Genomic DNA, 17394 nt, shown 5'->3' on the forward strand with positions numbered 1-17394 from the left:
CATGGACATCAATAGGTTACTGGCCGAGAGGACTTCATGGACATCAATAGGTTACTGGCCGGGAGTACTACATGGACATCATTAGGTTACTGGCCGGAAGGACTTCATGGACATCAATAGGTTACTGGCCGGGAGGACTACATGGACATCATTAGGTTACTGGCCGGGAGGACTACATGGACATCATTAGGTTACTGGCCGGGAGGACTACATGGACATCATTAGGTTACTGGCCGGGAGGACTACATGGACATCAATAGGTTACTGGCCGGGAGGACTACATGGACATCATTAGGTGTGACAGAGCGTTACGGGGCCGTCTGTCAAAGTAACTGTGCAGCCTTATCCCCCCCCCCCCCCCGCTCCAGCACCTCCCTACCCTAATTCCCGCCCCCCCATGCTCCAGCGCCTCCACCCCCTCCCTACACTTGTCCTCCTCTGCAGCTCCTCCCTTTATCCTCTCTTCTCCAGCTCCTCACCTTCTCCCTACCTTTATCCTCTCTTCTCCAGCTCCTCCCCTTCTCCCTACCCTTGTCCTCGTCTCCAGCTCCTCTTCTCCAGCTCCTCCCCTTCTACATACCTTTGTCCTCTTTTCCAGCTTCTCCCTACCTTTATCCTCTTTTTCAGCTCCTCCCCTTATCCTCTTTTCTAGCTCTTCTCCTACCTATATCCACTCTTCTCCCCTTCTCCATACCCTTCTCCAGGTCATCCTCTTTTCCTTAGATTTATCCTCTTCTCCAGGTCCTCCCCTTCTCCCTACCCTTATCCTCTTTTCCAGCTCCTCCCCCACCTTTATAATCTTTTCCAGCTCCTCCCCTTCTCTCTACCTATATCCTCTCTTCTCCAGCTCCTCCCCTTTTCCTCTTCTCCAGCTCCTCCCCATCTTTATCCTCTTTTCCAGCTTCTCCCCCTTCTCCCTACCTTTATCCTCTCTTCTCCAGCTCCTCCCCTTTTCCTCTTCTCCAGCTCCTCCCCTTCTACTTACTCTTGTCCTCTTCTCCAGTTCCTCCCCTTCTCCCTAACATTATCCTCTTCTCCAGCTCCTCCCATTCTCGCTACCTATATCCTCTTCTCCAGCTCCTCCCATTCTCGCTACCTATATCCTCTTCTCCAGCTCCTCCCCTTCTCGTTACCCTTATCCTCTTCTCCAGCTCCTCCCCTTCTCCCTACCCTTGTCCTCTTTTCCAGCTCCTCCCCTTCTCGTTACCCTTATCCTCTTCTCCAGCTCCTCCCCTTCTCCCTACCCTTGTCCTCTTCTCCAGCTCCTCCCCTTCTCCCTACCCTTGTCCTCCTCTAAAGCTCCTCCCCTTATCCTGATTTCAAGCTCCTCACCTTCTCCCTACCCTTGTCCTCTTTTCCAGCTCCTCCCCTTCTCTTTTCCAGCATTTCCACCTTTTCTCTACCTTTATCTCTTCTCCAGCTCTTCCCCTTTCCCTACCCTTGTCCTTGTCCAGTTCCTCCCCTTCTCTTTTCCAGCATTTCCACCTTTTCTCTACCTTTATCTCTTCTCCAGCTCTTCCCCTTTCCCTACCCTTGTCCTTGTCCAGTTCCTCCTATTCTTCCTACCCATATCCTTTTTCCCAGCACTTCCCCTTTGTCTCTACCTTTTATCCTCTCTTCTCAAGCTCATAACACCATTGACCCAGGGACAAGACCCTGGGTCACTAATACCCTTCTTAATCCCACCCCCTAAAACTTAACTTTTATTAAAGTAACAGTAATAATAGTGATCAACTGAATTAAAATAGACCTCCTTGTGTGTATATAACTATATAATTGGTGAACTATCAGCTGGTTGCTTCCTAGTAGTTAGTCACAGCCAGTGATCTGCAGTCTCACTGGTTAATGAGACACAAAGGAGGTTTTGATAAAATCTGAATATGCCCCCTCTACATGTTTCGTTGCAGCAGCAACGTCTTCAGGAGGGAAATGGGCATCAACCTGTGTTGTCAACTCCCCAGCTATTTATGGACCAGACCCTCATGCTGACACCGCCCCAGACATCATTCTGACCAATCAGTATTCGCTAATCCTGTCAAGTTGTCATACACACCTGCCGTTGATGACACCTCTACAGTACCACCAATCAAATCAGAGCTTACCTAGTACCTCATCCGTGCGCGCCTCCTGGCGCTTTCACCTACGTTCATCAGCGTGTCTTTGTTTACTTTCGTTTTCGAGTCGGCGCATGCGCATTACCGCTCGGCTTGCTCCTATCTTCGCGCAGGCGCACAGGGTATCGGACGGCACTGTTAGTATTCTAAATAGCGCATGCGTGAGTATAACTCTCCATCTTACTATTAATAGGTTATTTCTGTGATAGACTTAAAGCTTTGAGGATTGGCATTAACACATGCCTATCTCATGACCCAAAGGAGTATTATGTTAGATCTTATAGTTATGCTCCTTACATTTCATTAGTAGGTGGTAATATTTATATAGTAGTACAGTACCAATATATGTCATCTAGGTCTAAATATCCATCATGGGCAAATGGTATTAACTATAACATGTGGATTACACCGTAAATATGGGTATATTGGGTTTTATAAACATCAGATCATAAACGACAGGGATCATAGAAACCTACTATCATCTGCCAGATGTAAATGACAGAGATATATATAACAATAGTATAATTAAGTATTCAGCATTGTCCCATGGGACTTGTCTCGAGGACACCTCACTATTACAATTAAGGTGACCTTGATATTATTCGTATATGGTAACTGTACGGGTTAATAATAGATGTGGTCATTAGAGAGGTCCTATATGTTAATATTATTCTGGGCTAATTGTATGTTGTGTCTGGTCCATCCTGAATAAGGGAGTATACAATTTAAGAATCTACCAATATAGCTAAATAATCAATAAATTAACACAAATTGTGCTGATAACATTGTCGCAACAAATCATAGGAAGGCTGTGAAGGAAAACCCTTCATTTAACCCATTAGGGGACAGGCTTTTCAGCCTGTAAATCCATTTGACTTCCTCTCTAAGGAGAATCTTGTCGATGTTCCCCTTCCTAGGGCCTAATCTTAACTGACACAGTCCCCAGAACTTCAAGTCCTGTAATCTACCTCCATGCATGTGTCTTGCTACGGGTGTGTCAGTGCTCAACCTGATGTTACTAAAGTGTTGACAAATTTGTCTCCTAAACTCCTGGTTTTGCCCACGTATAACTTGGGACATCCGCAGCTGGCAATGTATATGATGTTCCTAGACCGACAATTTATGAACTGTCTAATTTCGTACTCCCGGTTGTCCACTGGATTAACGAATTTCTTAACCCTCGGTAAGTATGGGCAAAAACTGCATTTACCACAGCTGTAGGAGCCAGTTGTTTTGCTCCTCAACCAACTGTGGGGTTCACTCTCCTGGGAGAAGTGACTCCTCACTAGGAGTTCTTTCAGATTAGGCCCCTGACGAAAGGTTACACTTGGTTTATTGCCTATCGCGTCTGCTAAGTCAGGGTCCCCTGATAGCATATGCCAATGGCGATGTAGTATCTGCATGACGGCATCTGTATAGCCATCATATGTACCGATGCAACAAATCTTCTGTTGAGAAGGACCATTGCTTCCTCTATGTCCTTTAGGTTTGTCATCCAGGAGAGATTTCCTATTACTCCCTATTGCCCTATGGTAGGCCGACTTTAAATGTTTTTTCGGGTATCCCCTCTGTCAGAAACGATTGTACAATTCACGACTCTCTTTCTGGAATGTTACCTCCTCGGAGCAATTCCGCTTGGCCCTCAAGTACTGGCCAATGGGTATACTCCTCTTTAGGGATCCCGGATGCCAGCTTTCCCAGTGCAATAGTGCATTAACCGATGTAGGTTTCCTGTAGATCTCTGTTTGTAACCTATTATATCCATCCACATAGATGTGAATATCCAGGAAATTTATCTCCTTGCCTCCAATTTCATAAGTGAAGGCCATGCCTATCTCATTAGAATTTAACCTAGTGACAAATTCCGAAAACAAATCCCTCTCACCATCCCACAAAATGAGGACGTCATCTATATAACGTCCCCAAAATAAAATGTGCTCAGTGTAGTGATAAAGTTCTCAAGCTCCTCTCCTCCCTCCCCTTATCCTCCTCTCAGGCCCCTCCCCTTATCCTCTTTTCCAGCTCCTCCCTACACTTATCCTCATGTACAGATCCTCCCCTTCTTCCTACCCTTGTCCTTTTTCCAGCTCCTCCCCTTGTCCTCTTTCCAGCTCCTCCCCTTCTCCCTACCCTTACCCTCCACCCCTACAGATTGTAAGTTATCAGCCCATCTCAGCATCTGATGTCACAGGTACGGCACAAACTCCTACAGAGAACAAAAAAAGGGCGGAGGTTGTAGTAGTGAACCCCATGGGGTGGATTGTGATGTCCAAGAAGCCCATTTATAGTTGTGGTGAGAAGTTTGGGACTGACACATATTCAGGTTTTGAATTCACACAATTCGCTCTTCAGTGTTAGAGCCTTTAATCAGATGTTTCCATGGTTATTGAAGGACAATTATAACCTTTTTTTTTTTATTTTTTTTTTACACTTTTACTGACATACCTGAATTAAAGCCTCGTCCAATCCCACGTTACTTGGTCTCCATCATGTGGATAAAGCCTCGTCCAATCCCACGTTATGTGGTCTCCATCATGTGGATAAAGCCTCATCCAATTCCACGTTACGTGGTCTCCATCATGTGGTTAAAGCCTCATCCAATTCCATGTTACATGGTCTCCATCATTTGGATAAAGCCTCATCCAATCCCACGTTACATGGTCTCCATCATTTGGATAAAGCCTCATCCAATCCCACGTTACGTGGTCTCCATGATGTGGATAAAGCCTCATCCAATCCCACGTTATGTGGTCTCCATGATGTGGATAAAGCCTCATCCAATCCCACGTTATGTGGTCTCCATGATGTGGATAAAGCCTCATCCAATCCCACGTTATGTGGTCTCCATGATGTGGATAAAGCCTCATCCAATCCCACGTTATGTGGTCTCCATGATGTGGATAAAGCCTCATCCAATCCCACGTTATGTGGTCTCCTTCATGTGGATAAAGCCTCATCCAATCCCACATTACGTGGTCTCCATCATTTGGATAAAGCCTCATCCAATCCCACGTTATGTGGTCTCCATGATGTGGATAAAGCCTCATCCAATCCCACGTTATGTGGTCTCCTTCATGTGGATAAAGCCTCATCCAATCCCACATTACGTGGTCTCCATCATTTGGATAAAGCCTCATCCAATCCCACGTTATGTGGTCTCCATCATGTGGATAAAGCCTCATCCAATCCCATGTTACATGGTCTCCATCATGTGGATAAAGCCTCATCCAATCCCACGTTATGTGGTCTCCATCGTGTGGATAAAGCCTCATCCAATCCCATGTTACATGGTCTCCATCATGTGGATAAAGCCTCATCCAATCCCACATTATGTGGTCTCCATCATGTGGATAAAGCCTCATCCAATCCCATGTTACATGGTCTCCATCATGTGGATAAAGCCTCATCCAATCCCACATTATGTGGTCTCCATCATGTGGATAAAGCCTCATCCAATCCCATGTTACATGGTCTCCATCATGTGGATAAAGCCTCATCCAATCCCACATTATGTGGCCTCCATCATGTGGATAAAGCCTCAGCCAATCCACCATTACGTGGTCTCCATCATGTGGATAAAGCCTCATCCAATCCCACATTACGTGGTCTCCATCATGTGGATAAAGCCTTGTCCACTCCTGGAGAAGGCTTGGATCCTAATCGTTACTCATGGTCATGACTAAAAGATCTAAGATCACCGAAGCAGCGAACTTTGTGAAAATCAAAAATTGTATAACTTTGAAAACTTTTGGCCGGGACTGTTGGAGTAATGGTCAGGGGTTCACATACTTTCAGCCATATAAATATTTCATCCAGGACATGTGACGTCAGTCGTGGCATTGGGCTAAGACAAGGATTGGGACTCTGGGAGGTTTCACATATTTAATGATACAACAGTCACAGTATAAAAAGTGCTTGAGAGAAAACATCAGACGTAGAGCGGGCGAGGGGCCGGGCGTAGTGTTCACCGCACTCTACGGGTAACTAGTCATATAAATAATAGTGTCATGTGTGGGGATCCTTCACTCTAGACCGGAGCCGCAGCTAATAATGTCCTCGACCAGGCCCTCGAGGACCACATTGCAGGATCATGATTGTGTTTATGTTCTGCTACAACAATATCTGGAGAACACCGGAGACGTGTCCATCTACCATGAATGGAGCGTGGGCCGGGTGTGTATACTGGAGCCGTCGTGGTGTGTCCCCTCCTACACATAGATCACGCCATCAGACATCGGCATAGACGGAGAAGACATGGACACACAGCCTCCCACAATCCTGAAGAACATCACTGGATTACATACCCAGCTGTGGGCACAGCTCTAGTACACAGAAAAGGCTGCGACAAGACGCCATATTGTCTGCAAGTGGTGGCATGCACAGGGACATATACAGGGACAAGAACCGCCTTCTGCGCTGGACACCTGCAGGAACAAGGTCCATATCCTCCCGAACGATCAGCACTATCTGCTGCCATCAGGAAGGGACACGTGAGAACTTGTAGGAATGTCCCCCTGACATCCCAACATAAAGGCCCAGAGTATGGAATCTATCATGTAAAGCAGCAAAGACTTATGGGACAAACTGGAGAAGACATGGTACACAGGCGGAGATAGCGGCATGCAATCAGGACTACAGAGCGACTCCACCCGAGGCTGCACACAGGCTCAAGCCTCCAAGTTAACCATCAAGTATAAATAGTGGGGGAGGTAAGAGGTGGGGGAGGGGGCAGAAGTTCTGTCTGTTCCACCAGATGGCCAAAAATGAGTGCACTACTAGGAACGTAATGGCAACCATGGTGAGGGGGAGAGGGGAAGCTGGGGGGATCTCCTATACATCTCCATTAGCACCATAAAGTTCTGGACCTCAGTAGTCTATCAGGGTAGTAGGGGCCCTTGACAGATTGGGGCCATATGAGAGTTTCTTCTTTCCTATGTGATCATCTTTGGAAGGGAGTGACCCCAATAGTCGTCTCTGACCACTGTCAGCATCAGCAACACTGTGCGTGACTCTCACATCATGGCACGTAGCGCCAGGTGGCTGTCTGGAGTATGCGTCCTCTGGTGGATGAGGAGGTGGGAACTTTGGCGAAAGCTCTTTCCACATTCTGCGCAGGTGTACGGTCGCTCCCCCGTGTGCACCCTCTGATGTGTCACCAGGGAGGAGTTGCGGCTGAAACACTTTCCACATTCGTTACACACAAAGGGTTTCTCTCCCGTGTGGATGCGCTGGTGGATGACAAGGTAGGAGCTCTGGCTGAAGCTCTTCCCGCACTCCTTGCACGTGTAGCGCTTCTCCCCACGGTGGACACGGTGGTGTCGGTTGTAGTCAGAACTGTGGATGAAGCCCTTCCCACACTCAATGCAGATATAAGGCTTCTCACCCGTGTGGGTCCTCTGGTGGGTCACTAGGGTGGAGTTACAGCTGAAGCTCTTTCCGCAGCGCAGACAGGTGTAGGGCTTCTCGCCCGTGTGGATTCTCTGGTGGGTCACTAGCTGGGAGCTTCTCCGGAAACACTTCCCACAATCCGTACAACTAAAGGGCTTTTCCCCGGTGTGCGTCCTCTTGTGCCGGAGATACGCCGACTTGTACCGGCTGGTTTTCCCACACTCTACACATATGTATTTTTTGTCTTTAGAGTCCGTGTCCTGTAAGATTTTTATTGCCTTAAATGCTTTAAGGCGTTGATCTGAGGAGTGTGAGCGCCCCCTGGGGGAGGCCAGGTTCTCTCCATGGTCTTCAAAGGCAATGCCCTGCGTGTCATAGGTGTAGGAGCTCTCGCCCATCTGAAAGGTGACGTCCTCCTCCATAGACTCTCTGCGGGACGACTCCCGCTCACTGGCCAGGCTCTGCAGGTGGGCTATGATGTCAGACAGTTTACTGGCCCCTTTACTGCTTGGGCCCGCTGTCACGGACCCGCTGTGGGGCGAGCTGTCCTTCTTCTCCGATTCACAGTAACTTTCCTCACTCTCTTCTCCTGGAGCTATCTGGGAAATCTCATCGTCGTCGTGACAATCTAGGAGGACGCCGCACTGCTGGATATACAGGGTGTTCTCATCTTCAGCTCCGTTCATCGGACCAAAAGCATCTGCAGGTGAAGAACAACGAGTCACTAGAGTATAACGGGACCGATCCTGTATCTACCAGCGAACAAAACTATACCAGCGATCCACAACTATCCCTACCCTCACCTCTCCCTGCTCTACCCCTACATCCCCTCCCACACCTCTCCCTGCTCTTCCCCTACATCCCCTCCCTCACCTCTCCCTGCTCTTCCCCTACATCCCCTCCCACACCTCTCCCTGCTCTTCCCCTACATCCCCTCCCTCACCTCTCCCTGCTCTTCCCCTACATCCCCTCCCTAACCTCTCCCTGCTCTTCCCCTACATCTCCTCCCACACCTCTCCCTGCTCTTCCCCTACATCCTCTCCCCCTACATCCCCTCCCTCACCTCTCCCTGCTCTTCCCCTACATCCCCTCCCTCACCTCTCCCTGCTCTACCCCTACATCCCCTCCCACACCTCTCCATGCTCTTCTCCTACATCCCCTCCCTCGACTCTCCCTGCTCTTCCCCTACATCACCTCCCTCACCTCTCCCTGCTCTTCCCCTACATCCCCTCCCTCACCTCTCCCTGCTCTACCCCTACATCCCCTCCCACACCTCTCCCTGCTCTTCCCCTACATCCCCTCCCACACCTCTCCCTGCTCTTCCCCTACATCCCCTCCCTCACCTCTCCCTGCTCTTCCCCTACATCCCCTCCCACACCTCTCCCTGCTCTTCCCCTACATCCTCTCCCCCTACATCCCCTCCCTCACCTCTCCCTGCTCTTCCCCTACATCCCCTCCCTCACCTTTCCCTGCTCTACCCCTACATCCCCTCCCTCACCTCTCCCGGCTCTTCCCCTACATCCCCTCCCTCACCTCTCCCGGCTCTTCCCCTACATCCCCTCCCTCACCTCTCCCTGCTCTTCTCCTACATCACCTCCCACACCTCTCCCTGCTCTTCTCCTACATCCCCTCCCTCACCTCTCCCTGCTCTTCCCCTACATCACCTCCCACACCTCTCCCGGCTCTTCTCCTACATCCTCTCCCTCACCTCTCCCTGCTCTTCTCCTACATCACCTCCCACACCTCTCCCGGCTCTTCTCCTACATCCCCTCCCTCACCTCTCCCTGCTCTTCTCCTACATTACCTCCCACACCTCTCCCGGCTCGTCCCCTACATCCCTTGAACCTACACAATCACTGATTACTTTTCTATCATGTTCCTTTACAACAGTTTGATCTTTTTTTTAATAGAGAATGCTTAAATTTTTTGAAAACATAAAGTCTAAAATTACATAAAGCCCACTGTATATATTAAAGGGGTACTCCCCTGGAAGACATTTTTTTTTTTTTTAAATCATCTGGTGCCAGAAAGTTAAACAGATTTTTAAATTACTTCTATAAAAAAATCTTAATCCTTCCAGTACTTATTAGCTGCTATATGCTCCACAGGAAGTTATTTCTTTTTGAATTTCCTTTCTGTCTGACCACAGTGCTCTCTGCTGACACCTCTGTCCATTTTAGGAACTGTCCAGAGCAGGAGAGGTTTGCTATGGGGACAGAGGTGTCAACAGAGAGCACTGTAGTCAGACAGAAATTCAAAAAGAAAAGAACTTCTGTGGAGCATACAGTAGCTGATAAGTACTGGAAGAATTAAGATTTTTAAATAGGAGTAATTTACAAATCTTTTTAACTTTCTGGCCCCAATTGATTTAAAAAAAAGATTTCCAGGGGAGTACCCCTTTAAAAAAAGGAGTACTCCAGCATTAGTCTACTGGCCTCCGCTGTGATCCACTTCCTGATGCTGGTGGACAATGTGTCAGACTGCAGCTTAGCTAGTCACTGACCACAGAGATGTCCCGCCATGACCGGTGATTGGTTGAGCGGTCTGACCTATCGGTCCCCGGCATCAGCAAGAAGATCACAGAGGAGGCATCAGGGGAGTGGAGGGAGGTCATTCCAGGTTTTTTGTTTTCACGCTGGCAGCCTGCAGGTTTTTACTTTTCCTTTTTAAAGTTCATCGCCAGGGAACCATCTTAAACTCAATATTACAACGCAACTACAGCAGAAGATCTATATTTATATATATATATAGATGTATATTCACATCAAATGTCGTTTATTACACTACAAAATAACAGTTTACCCTGAGATCAACCCACGCAGGGAGCGCCCCCTAGTGGTCATCAGGTGCAGGGAGTCCCCCTGGTGGTCATCAGGTGCAGGGAGCGCCCCCTAGTGGTCATCAGGTGCAGGGAGCGCCCCCTAGTGGTCATCAGGTGCAGGGAGCGCCCCCTAGTGGTCATCATGTGCAGGGGGCGCCCCCTAGTGGTCATCATGTGCAGGGGGCGCCCCCTGGTGGTCATCATGTGCAGGGAGCGCCCCCTGGTGGTCATCAGGTGCAGGGAGCGCCCCCTAGTGGTCATCAGGTGCAGGGAGCGCCCCCTAGTGGTCATCATGTGCAGGGAGCGCCCCCTAGTGGTCATCAGGTGCAGGGAGCGCCCCCTAGTGGTCATCAGGTGCAGGGAGCGCCCCCTAGTGGTCATCAGGTGCAGGGAGCGCCCCCTAGTGGTCATCAGGTGCAGGGAGCGCCCCCTAGTGGTCATCAGGTGCAGGGAGCGCCCCCTAGTGGTCATCAGGTGCAGGGAGCGCCCCCTAGTGGTCATCAGGTGCAGGGAGCGCCCCCTAGTGGTCATCAGGTGCAGGGAGCGCCCCCTAGTGGTCATCAGGTGCAGGGGGCGCCCCCTAGTGGTCATCAGGTGCAGGGAGCGCCCCCTAGTGGTCATCAGGTGCAGGGAGCGCCCCCTAGTGGTCATCAGGTGCAGGGAGCGCCCCCTAGTGGTCATCAGGTGCAGGGAGCGCCCCCTAGTGGTCATCAGGTGCAGGGGGCGCCCCCTAGTGGTCATCAGGTGCAGGGGGCGCCCCCTAGTGGTCATCATGTGCAGGGGGCGCCCCCTAGTGGTCATCATGTGCAGGGGGCGCCCCCCTAGTGGTCATCATGTGCAGGGAGCGCCCCCCTAGTGGTCATCAGGTGCAGGGGGCGCCCCCTAGTGGTCATCATGTGCAGGGAGCGCCCCCCTAGTGGTCATCATGTGCAGGGAGCGCCCCCCTAGTGGTCATCAGGTGCAGGGAGCCCCCCCCTAGTGGTCATCAGGTGCAGGGAGCGCCCCCCTAGTGGTCATCAGGTGCAGGGAGCGCCCCCTAGTGGTCATCATGTGCAGGAGATCTGTATAATGAAGGACTCTATAATAATAATGATACTGTAATAGGTGGAGGAGATCCCCCGGTCTTAGTGCCCGTAGCCCTCACTTACTCATATCTCATCTCCGCATCCAATGAAATCTCTCTACCTGTATAAGGTATTGGGCAATCATCATCGTCCGAGCCAGGAGGGTCCCACATGTGTCCGCCACCGTCTAGCCGCTCGCTCATGACCTTTTCCTATGACTGTGGAAGGGAGCGGAAAGAACATGAATGCACAGTACAACTTCTCATTACAACCCACAGACTTACAAGGGATAACCCTCTATACATCTCCTTCTCCCGGCATACAGGGGGTTAACCCTCTCTCCATCTCCTCCAGGCACACAGGGGGTTAACCCTCTCTCCATCCCGGCACACAGGGGGTTAACCCTCTCCCCATCCCGGCACACAGGGGGTTAACCCTCTCCCCATCCCGGCACACAGGGGGTTAACCCTCTCTCCATCCCGGCACACAGGGGGTTAACCCTCTCCCCATCCCCGCACACAGGGGGTTAACCCTCTCCCCATCCCCGCACACAGGGGGTTAACCCTCTCCCCATCCCCGCACACAGGGGGTTAACCCTCTCCCCATCCCCGCACACAAGGGGTTAACCCTCTCCCCATCCCCGCACACAAGGGGTTAACCCTCTCCCCATCCCGGCACACAGGGGGTTAACCCTCTCCCCATCCCCGCACACAGGGGGTTAACCCTCTCCCCATCCCCGCACACAAGGGGTTAACCTTCTCCCCATCCCCGCACACAGGGGGGTTAACCCTCTCCCCATCCCGGCACACAGGGGGTTAACCCTCTCTCCCCATCCCGGCACACAGGGGGTTAACCCTCTCTCCCCATCCCGGCACACAGGGGGTTAACCCTCTCTCCCCATCCCGGCACACAGGGGGTTAACCCTCTCTCCCCATCCCGGCACACAGGGGGTTAACCCTCTCTCCCCATCCCGGCACAACAGGGGGTTAACCCTCTCTCCCCATCCCGGCACACAGGGGGTTAACCCTCTCTCCCCATCCCGGCACACAGGGGGTTAACCCTCTCTCCCCATCCCGGCACACAGGGGGGTTAACCCTCTCTCCCCATCCCGGCACACAGGGGGTTAACCCTCTCTCCCCATCCCGGCACACAGGGGGTTAACCCTCTCTCCCCATCCCGGCACACAGGGGGTTAACCCTCTCTCCCCATCCCGGCACACAGGGGGTTAACCCTCTCTCCCCATCCCGGCACACAGGGGGTTAACCCTCTCTCCCCATCCCGGCACACAGGGGGTTAACCCTCTCTCCCCATCCCGGCACACAGGGGGTTAACCCTCTCTCCCCATCCCGGCACACAGGGGGTTAACCCTCTCTCCCCATCCCGGCACACAGGGGGTTAACCCTCTCTCCCCATCCCGGCACACAGGGGGTTAACCCTCTCTCCCCATCCCGGCACACAGGGGGTTAACCCTCTCTCCATCTCCCGGCACACAGGGGGTTAACCCTCTCTCCATCTCCCGGCACACAGGGGGTTAACCCTCTCCCCATCTCCCGGCACACAGGGGGTTAACCCTCTCCCCATCTCCCGGCACACAGGGGGTTAACCCTCTCCCCATCTCCCGGCACACAGGGGGTTAACCCTCTCCCCCATCCCGGCACACAGGGGGTTAACCCTCTCTCCATCCCGGCATACAGGGGGTTAACTCTCTCTCCATCCCGGCATACAGGGGGTTAACTCTCTCTCCATCCCGGCATACAGGGGGGTTAACTCTCTCTCCATCCCCGCATACAGGGGGGTTAACTCTCTCTCCATCCCCGCATACAGGGGGTTAACCCTCTCCATCCCGGCACACAGGGGGTTAACCCTCTCTCCATCCCCGCACACAGGGGGTTAACCCTCTCCCCATCCCCGGCACACAGGGGGTTAACCCTCTCTCCATCCCCGCACACAGGGGGTTAACCCTCTCCCCATCCCCGCACACAGGGGGTTAACCCTCTCTCCATCCCCGCACACAGGGGGTTAACCCTCTCCCCATCCCCGCACACAGGGGGTTAACCCTCTCTCCATCCCCGCACACAGGGGGTTAACCCTCTCTCCATCCCCGCACACAGGGGGTTAACCCTCTCCCCATCCCCGCACACAGGGGGTTAACCCTCTCTCCCCATCCCCGCACACAGGGGGTTAACCCTCTCTCCATCCCCGCACACAGGGGGTTAACCCTCTCTCCATCCCCGCACACAGGGGGTTAACCCTCTCCATCCCCGCACACAGGGGGTTAACCCTCTCTCCATCCCCGCACACAGGGGGTTAACCCTCTCTCCATCCCGGCACACAGGGGGTTAACCCTCTCTCCCCATCCCGGCACACAGGGGGTTAACCCTCTCTCCCCATCCCGGCACACAGGGGGTTAACCCTCTCTCCCCATCCCGGCACACAGGGGGTTAACCCTCTCTCCCCATCCCGGCACACAGGGGGTTAACCCTCTCTCCCCATCCCGGCACACAGGGGGTTAACCCTCTCTCCCCATCCCGGCACACAGGGGGTTAACCCTCTCTCCCCATCCCGGCACACAGGGGGTTAACCCTCTCTCCATCTCCCGGCACACAGGGGGTTAACCCTCTCTCCATCTCCCGGCACACAGGGGGTTAACCCTCTCCCCATCTCCCGGCACACAGGGGGTTAACCCTCTCCCCATCTCCCGGCACACAGGGGGTTAACCCTCTCCCCATCTCCCGGCACACAGGGGGTTAACCCTCTCCCCATCTCCCGGCACACAGGGGGTTAACCCTCTCCCCCATCCCCGGCACACAGGGGGTTAACCCTCTCCCCCATCCCGGCATACAGGGGGTTAACTCTCTCTCCATCCCGGCATACAGGGGGTTAACTCTCTCTCCATCCCGGCATACAGGGGGGTTAACTCTCTCTCCATCCCCGGCATACAGGGGGTTAACCCTCTCCATCCCGGCACACAGGGGGTTAACCCTCTCTCCATCCCCGCACACAGGGGGTTAACCCTCTCCCCATCCCGGCACACAGGGGGTTAACCCTCTCTCCATCCCCGCACACAGGGGGTTAACCCTCTCCCCATCCCCGCACACAGGGGGTTAACCCTCTCTCCATCCCCGCACACAGGGGGTTAACCCTCTCCCCATCCCCGCACACAGGGGGTTAACCCTCTCTCCATCCCCGCACACAGGGGGTTAACCCTCTCCATGCACACAGGCGGTTAACCCTCTCTCCATCCCCGCACACAGGGGGTTAACCCTCTCCATCCCCGCACACAGGGGGTTAACCCTCTCTCCATCCCCGCACACAGGGGGTTAACCCTCTCTCCATCCCGGCATACAGGGGGTTAACCCTCTCTCCATCCCGGCATACAGGGGGTTAACCCTCTCTCCATCCCGGCATACAGGGGGTTAACCCTCTCCCCATCCCCGCACACAGGGGGTTAACCCTCTCTCCATCCCCGCACACAGGGGGTTAACCCTCTCCATCCCGGCACACAGGCGGTTAACCCTCTCTCCATCCCCGCACACAGGGGGTTAACCCTCTCCATCCCCGCACACAGGGGTTAACCCTCTCTCCATCCCCGCACACAGGGGGTTAACCCTCTCTCCATCCCGGCATACAGGGGGTTAACCCTCTCTCCATCCCGGCATACAGGGGGTTAACCCTCTCCCCATCCCCGCACACAGGGGGTTAACCCTCTCCATCCCGGCACACAGGCGGTTAACCCTTTATACATCCCTCCGCCGCCGCCGCCGTTATTACCTGAGTGTTACCTTGATGGGATTTGTACAGGGAGGCTCCATTCACCGGAAACAACACCCGGCCCCGCCTCTTCCTGCGCTGGCCCCACCCAGGTTTGTCCCGTTATTTTCTCAGGCTGTATTACTGTTGCATTCTTGGTCTCGTAGTTTTTTGGACTTGTGTCTCACCTTGTTTCCTGTTCTACAAACTACTCCACCCATCAGCCCCCGCGGCCGCACCCAGCTTGTCAGATGGAGGCGCATGACATGCTCTGGGAGTTGTAGTCTCGATCAATGACATGTCCTCGAGGTTTATGCGGAGGGTGGACTACAAATCCCAGGAATCTTCGCGGCTCCCTGTGTCCTCAGCGAAGACTCAGCTGAGCTGTAATCCTGGACTGTATGTGAGGTGAGAGGGGCCACAGAGGAGAGAGGAGGAGTGTGAGGGGCCACAGAGGAGAGAGGAGGAGTGTGAGGGGCCACAGAGGAGAGAGGAGGAGTGTGAGGGGCCACAGAGGAGAGAGGAGGAGTGTGAGGGCCACAGAGGAGAGAGGGAGGAGTGTGAGGGGCCACAGAGGAGAGAGGAGGAGTGTGAGGGGCCACAGAGGAGAGAGGAGGAGTGTGAGGGGCCACAGAGGAGAGAGGAGGAGTGTGAGGGGCCACAGAGGAGAGAGGAGGAGTGTGAGGGGCCACAGAGGAGAGAGGAGGAGTGTGAGGGGCCACAGAGGAGAGAGGAGGAGTGTGAGGGGCCACAGAGGAGAGAGGAGGAGTGTGAGGGGCCACAGAGGAGAGAGGAGGAGTGTGAGGGGCCACAGAGGAGAGAGGAGGGAGTGTGAGGGGCCACAGAGGAGAGAGGAGGAGTGTGAGGGGCCACAGAGGAGAGAGGAGGAGTGTGAGGGGCACAGAGGAGAGAGGAGGAGTGTGAGGGGCCACAGAGGAGAGAGGAGGAGTGTGAGGGGCCACAGAGGAGAGAGGAGGAGTGTGAGGGGCCACAGAGGAGAGAGGAGGAGTGTGAGGGGCCACGGAGGAGTGTGAGGGGCCACAGAGGAGAGAGGAGGAGTGTGAGGGGCCACAGAGGAGAGAGGAGGAGTGTGAGGGGTCACAGAGGAGAGAGGAGGAGTGTGAGGGGCCACAGAGGAGAGAGGAGGAGTGTGAGGGGCCACAGAGGAGAGAGGAGGAGTGTGAGGGGCCACAGAGGAGAGAGGAGGAGTGTGAGGGGCCACAGAGGAGAGAGGAGGAGTGTGAGGGGCCACAGAGGAGAGAGGAGGAGTGTGAGGGGCCACAGAGGAGAGAGGAGGAGTGTGAGGGGCACAGAGGAGAGAGGAGGAGTGTGAGGGGCCACAGAGGAGAGAGGAGGAGTGTGAGGGGCCACAGAGGAGAGAGGAGGGAGTGTGAGGGGCCACAGAGGGAGAGAGGAGGAGTGTGAGGGGCCACAGAGGAGAGAGGGGGAGTGTGAGGGGCCACAGAGGAGAGAGGAGGAGTGTGAGGGGCCAGAGGAGAGAGGAGGAGTGTGAGGGGCCACAGAGGAGAGAGGAGGAGTGTGAGGGGCCACAGAGGAGAGAGGAGGAGTGTGAGGGGCCACAGAGGAGAGAGGAGGAGTGTGAGGGGCCACAGAGGAGAGAGGAGGAGTGTGAGGGGCCACAGAGGAGAGAGGAGGAGTGTGAGGGGCCACAGAGGAGAGAGGAGGAGTGTGAGGGGCCACAGAGGAGAGAGGAGGAGTGTGAGGGGCCACAGAGGAGAGAGGAGGAGTGTGGGCCCAGAGGAGTGTGAGGGGCCACAGAGGAGAGAGGAGGAGTGTGAGGGGCCACAGAGGAGAGAGAGAGGGGGAGTGTGAGGGGCACAGAGGAGAGAGAGGAGTGAGGGGCACAGAGGAGAGAGAGAGGGGGAGTGTGAGGGGCCACAGAGGAGAGAGAGAGGGGGGAGTGTGAGGGGCCACAGAGGAGAGAGAGAGGGGAGTGTGAGGGGCCACAGAGGAGAGAGAGAGGGGGGGAGTGTGAGGGGCCACAGAGGAGAGAGAGAGGGGAGTGTGAGGGGCCACAGAGGAGAGAGAGAGGGGGGAGTGTGAGGGGCCACAGAGGAGAGAGAGAGGGGGGAGTGTGAGGGGCCACAGAGGAGAGAGAGAGGGGGGGAGTGTGAGGGGCCACAGAGGAGAGAGAGAGGGGGGAGTGTGAGGGGCCACAGAGGAGAGAGAGAGGGGGGAGTGTGAGGGGCCACAGAGGAGAGAGAGAGGGGGGAGTGTGAGGGGCCACAGAGGGAGA

At 54.1% G+C, this 17394-nt stretch overlaps 3 protein-coding genes across 9 annotated transcripts in view; 2 read left to right on the plus strand and 1 right to left on the minus strand.

Moving 5' to 3' along the window:
- Positions 1 to 17394, plus strand: part of LOC130331004 (zinc finger protein 436-like) — a 90106-nt gene that overhangs the window by 57163 nt on the left and 15549 nt on the right. The window contains exon 1 of one of the 2 annotated variants that reach the window (XM_056553656.1): positions 15409 to 15545. The exons of the other annotated variant lie outside the window; for it this stretch is intronic. The gene's annotated coding sequence lies outside the window, so the exon portion shown is untranslated. Of the gene's footprint in view, positions 1 to 15408; positions 15546 to 17394 lie in introns of those variants that run through there. 2 annotated transcript variants of the gene reach the window in all.
- Positions 4604 to 5797, plus strand: LOC130331009 (uncharacterized). The gene has a single exon (XM_056553670.1). It carries the CDS (start codon positions 4604 to 4606, stop codon positions 5795 to 5797), a length of 1194 nt encoding a protein of 397 aa, XP_056409645.1.
- LOC130331007 (oocyte zinc finger protein XlCOF6.1-like) lies at positions 5974 to 15426 on the minus strand. Of its 6 annotated transcripts, none has more exons than XM_056553665.1 (3): positions 15326 to 15426; positions 11509 to 11605; positions 5974 to 8202 (listed from the first exon to the last, which is right to left on the minus strand). In XM_056553665.1, exons 2-3 carry the CDS (start codon positions 11588 to 11590, stop codon positions 7127 to 7129), a joined length of 1158 nt encoding a protein of 385 aa, XP_056409640.1. In that variant the 5' UTR covers positions 11591 to 11605; positions 15326 to 15426; the 3' UTR covers positions 5974 to 7126. The 6 variants fall into 6 exon arrangements, with proteins under 6 accessions (XP_056409640.1, XP_056409643.1, XP_056409639.1 ...); XM_056553668.1 differs by having other exon boundaries at positions 11472 to 11605; positions 15326 to 15352; XM_056553664.1 differs by lacking the exon at positions 15326 to 15426 and adding an exon at positions 15170 to 15319.

The sequence above is a fragment of the Hyla sarda genome, unplaced genomic scaffold (assembly GCF_029499605.1).
Source record: "Hyla sarda isolate aHylSar1 unplaced genomic scaffold, aHylSar1.hap1 scaffold_345, whole genome shotgun sequence".
Taxonomy (NCBI): Eukaryota; Metazoa; Chordata; class Amphibia; order Anura; family Hylidae; genus Hyla; species Hyla sarda.

What these genes read in the sequence shown, in the direction of transcription:
- LOC130331009 (XM_056553670.1), top strand. Translation starts at nt 4,604, where the DNA reads ATGTGGATAAAGCCTCGTCCAATCCCACGTTATGTGGTCTCCATCATG.
- LOC130331007 (XM_056553665.1), bottom strand. Translation starts at nt 11,590, where the DNA reads ATGAGCGAGCGGCTAGACGGTGGCGGACACATGTGGGACCCTCCTGGC. An exon ending in TTGCCCAATACCTTATACAG is followed by an intron (nt 8,203 to 11,508) that starts GTAGAGAGATTT and finishes CTTCACCTGCAG; the next exon opens with ATGCTTTTGGTCCGATGAAC.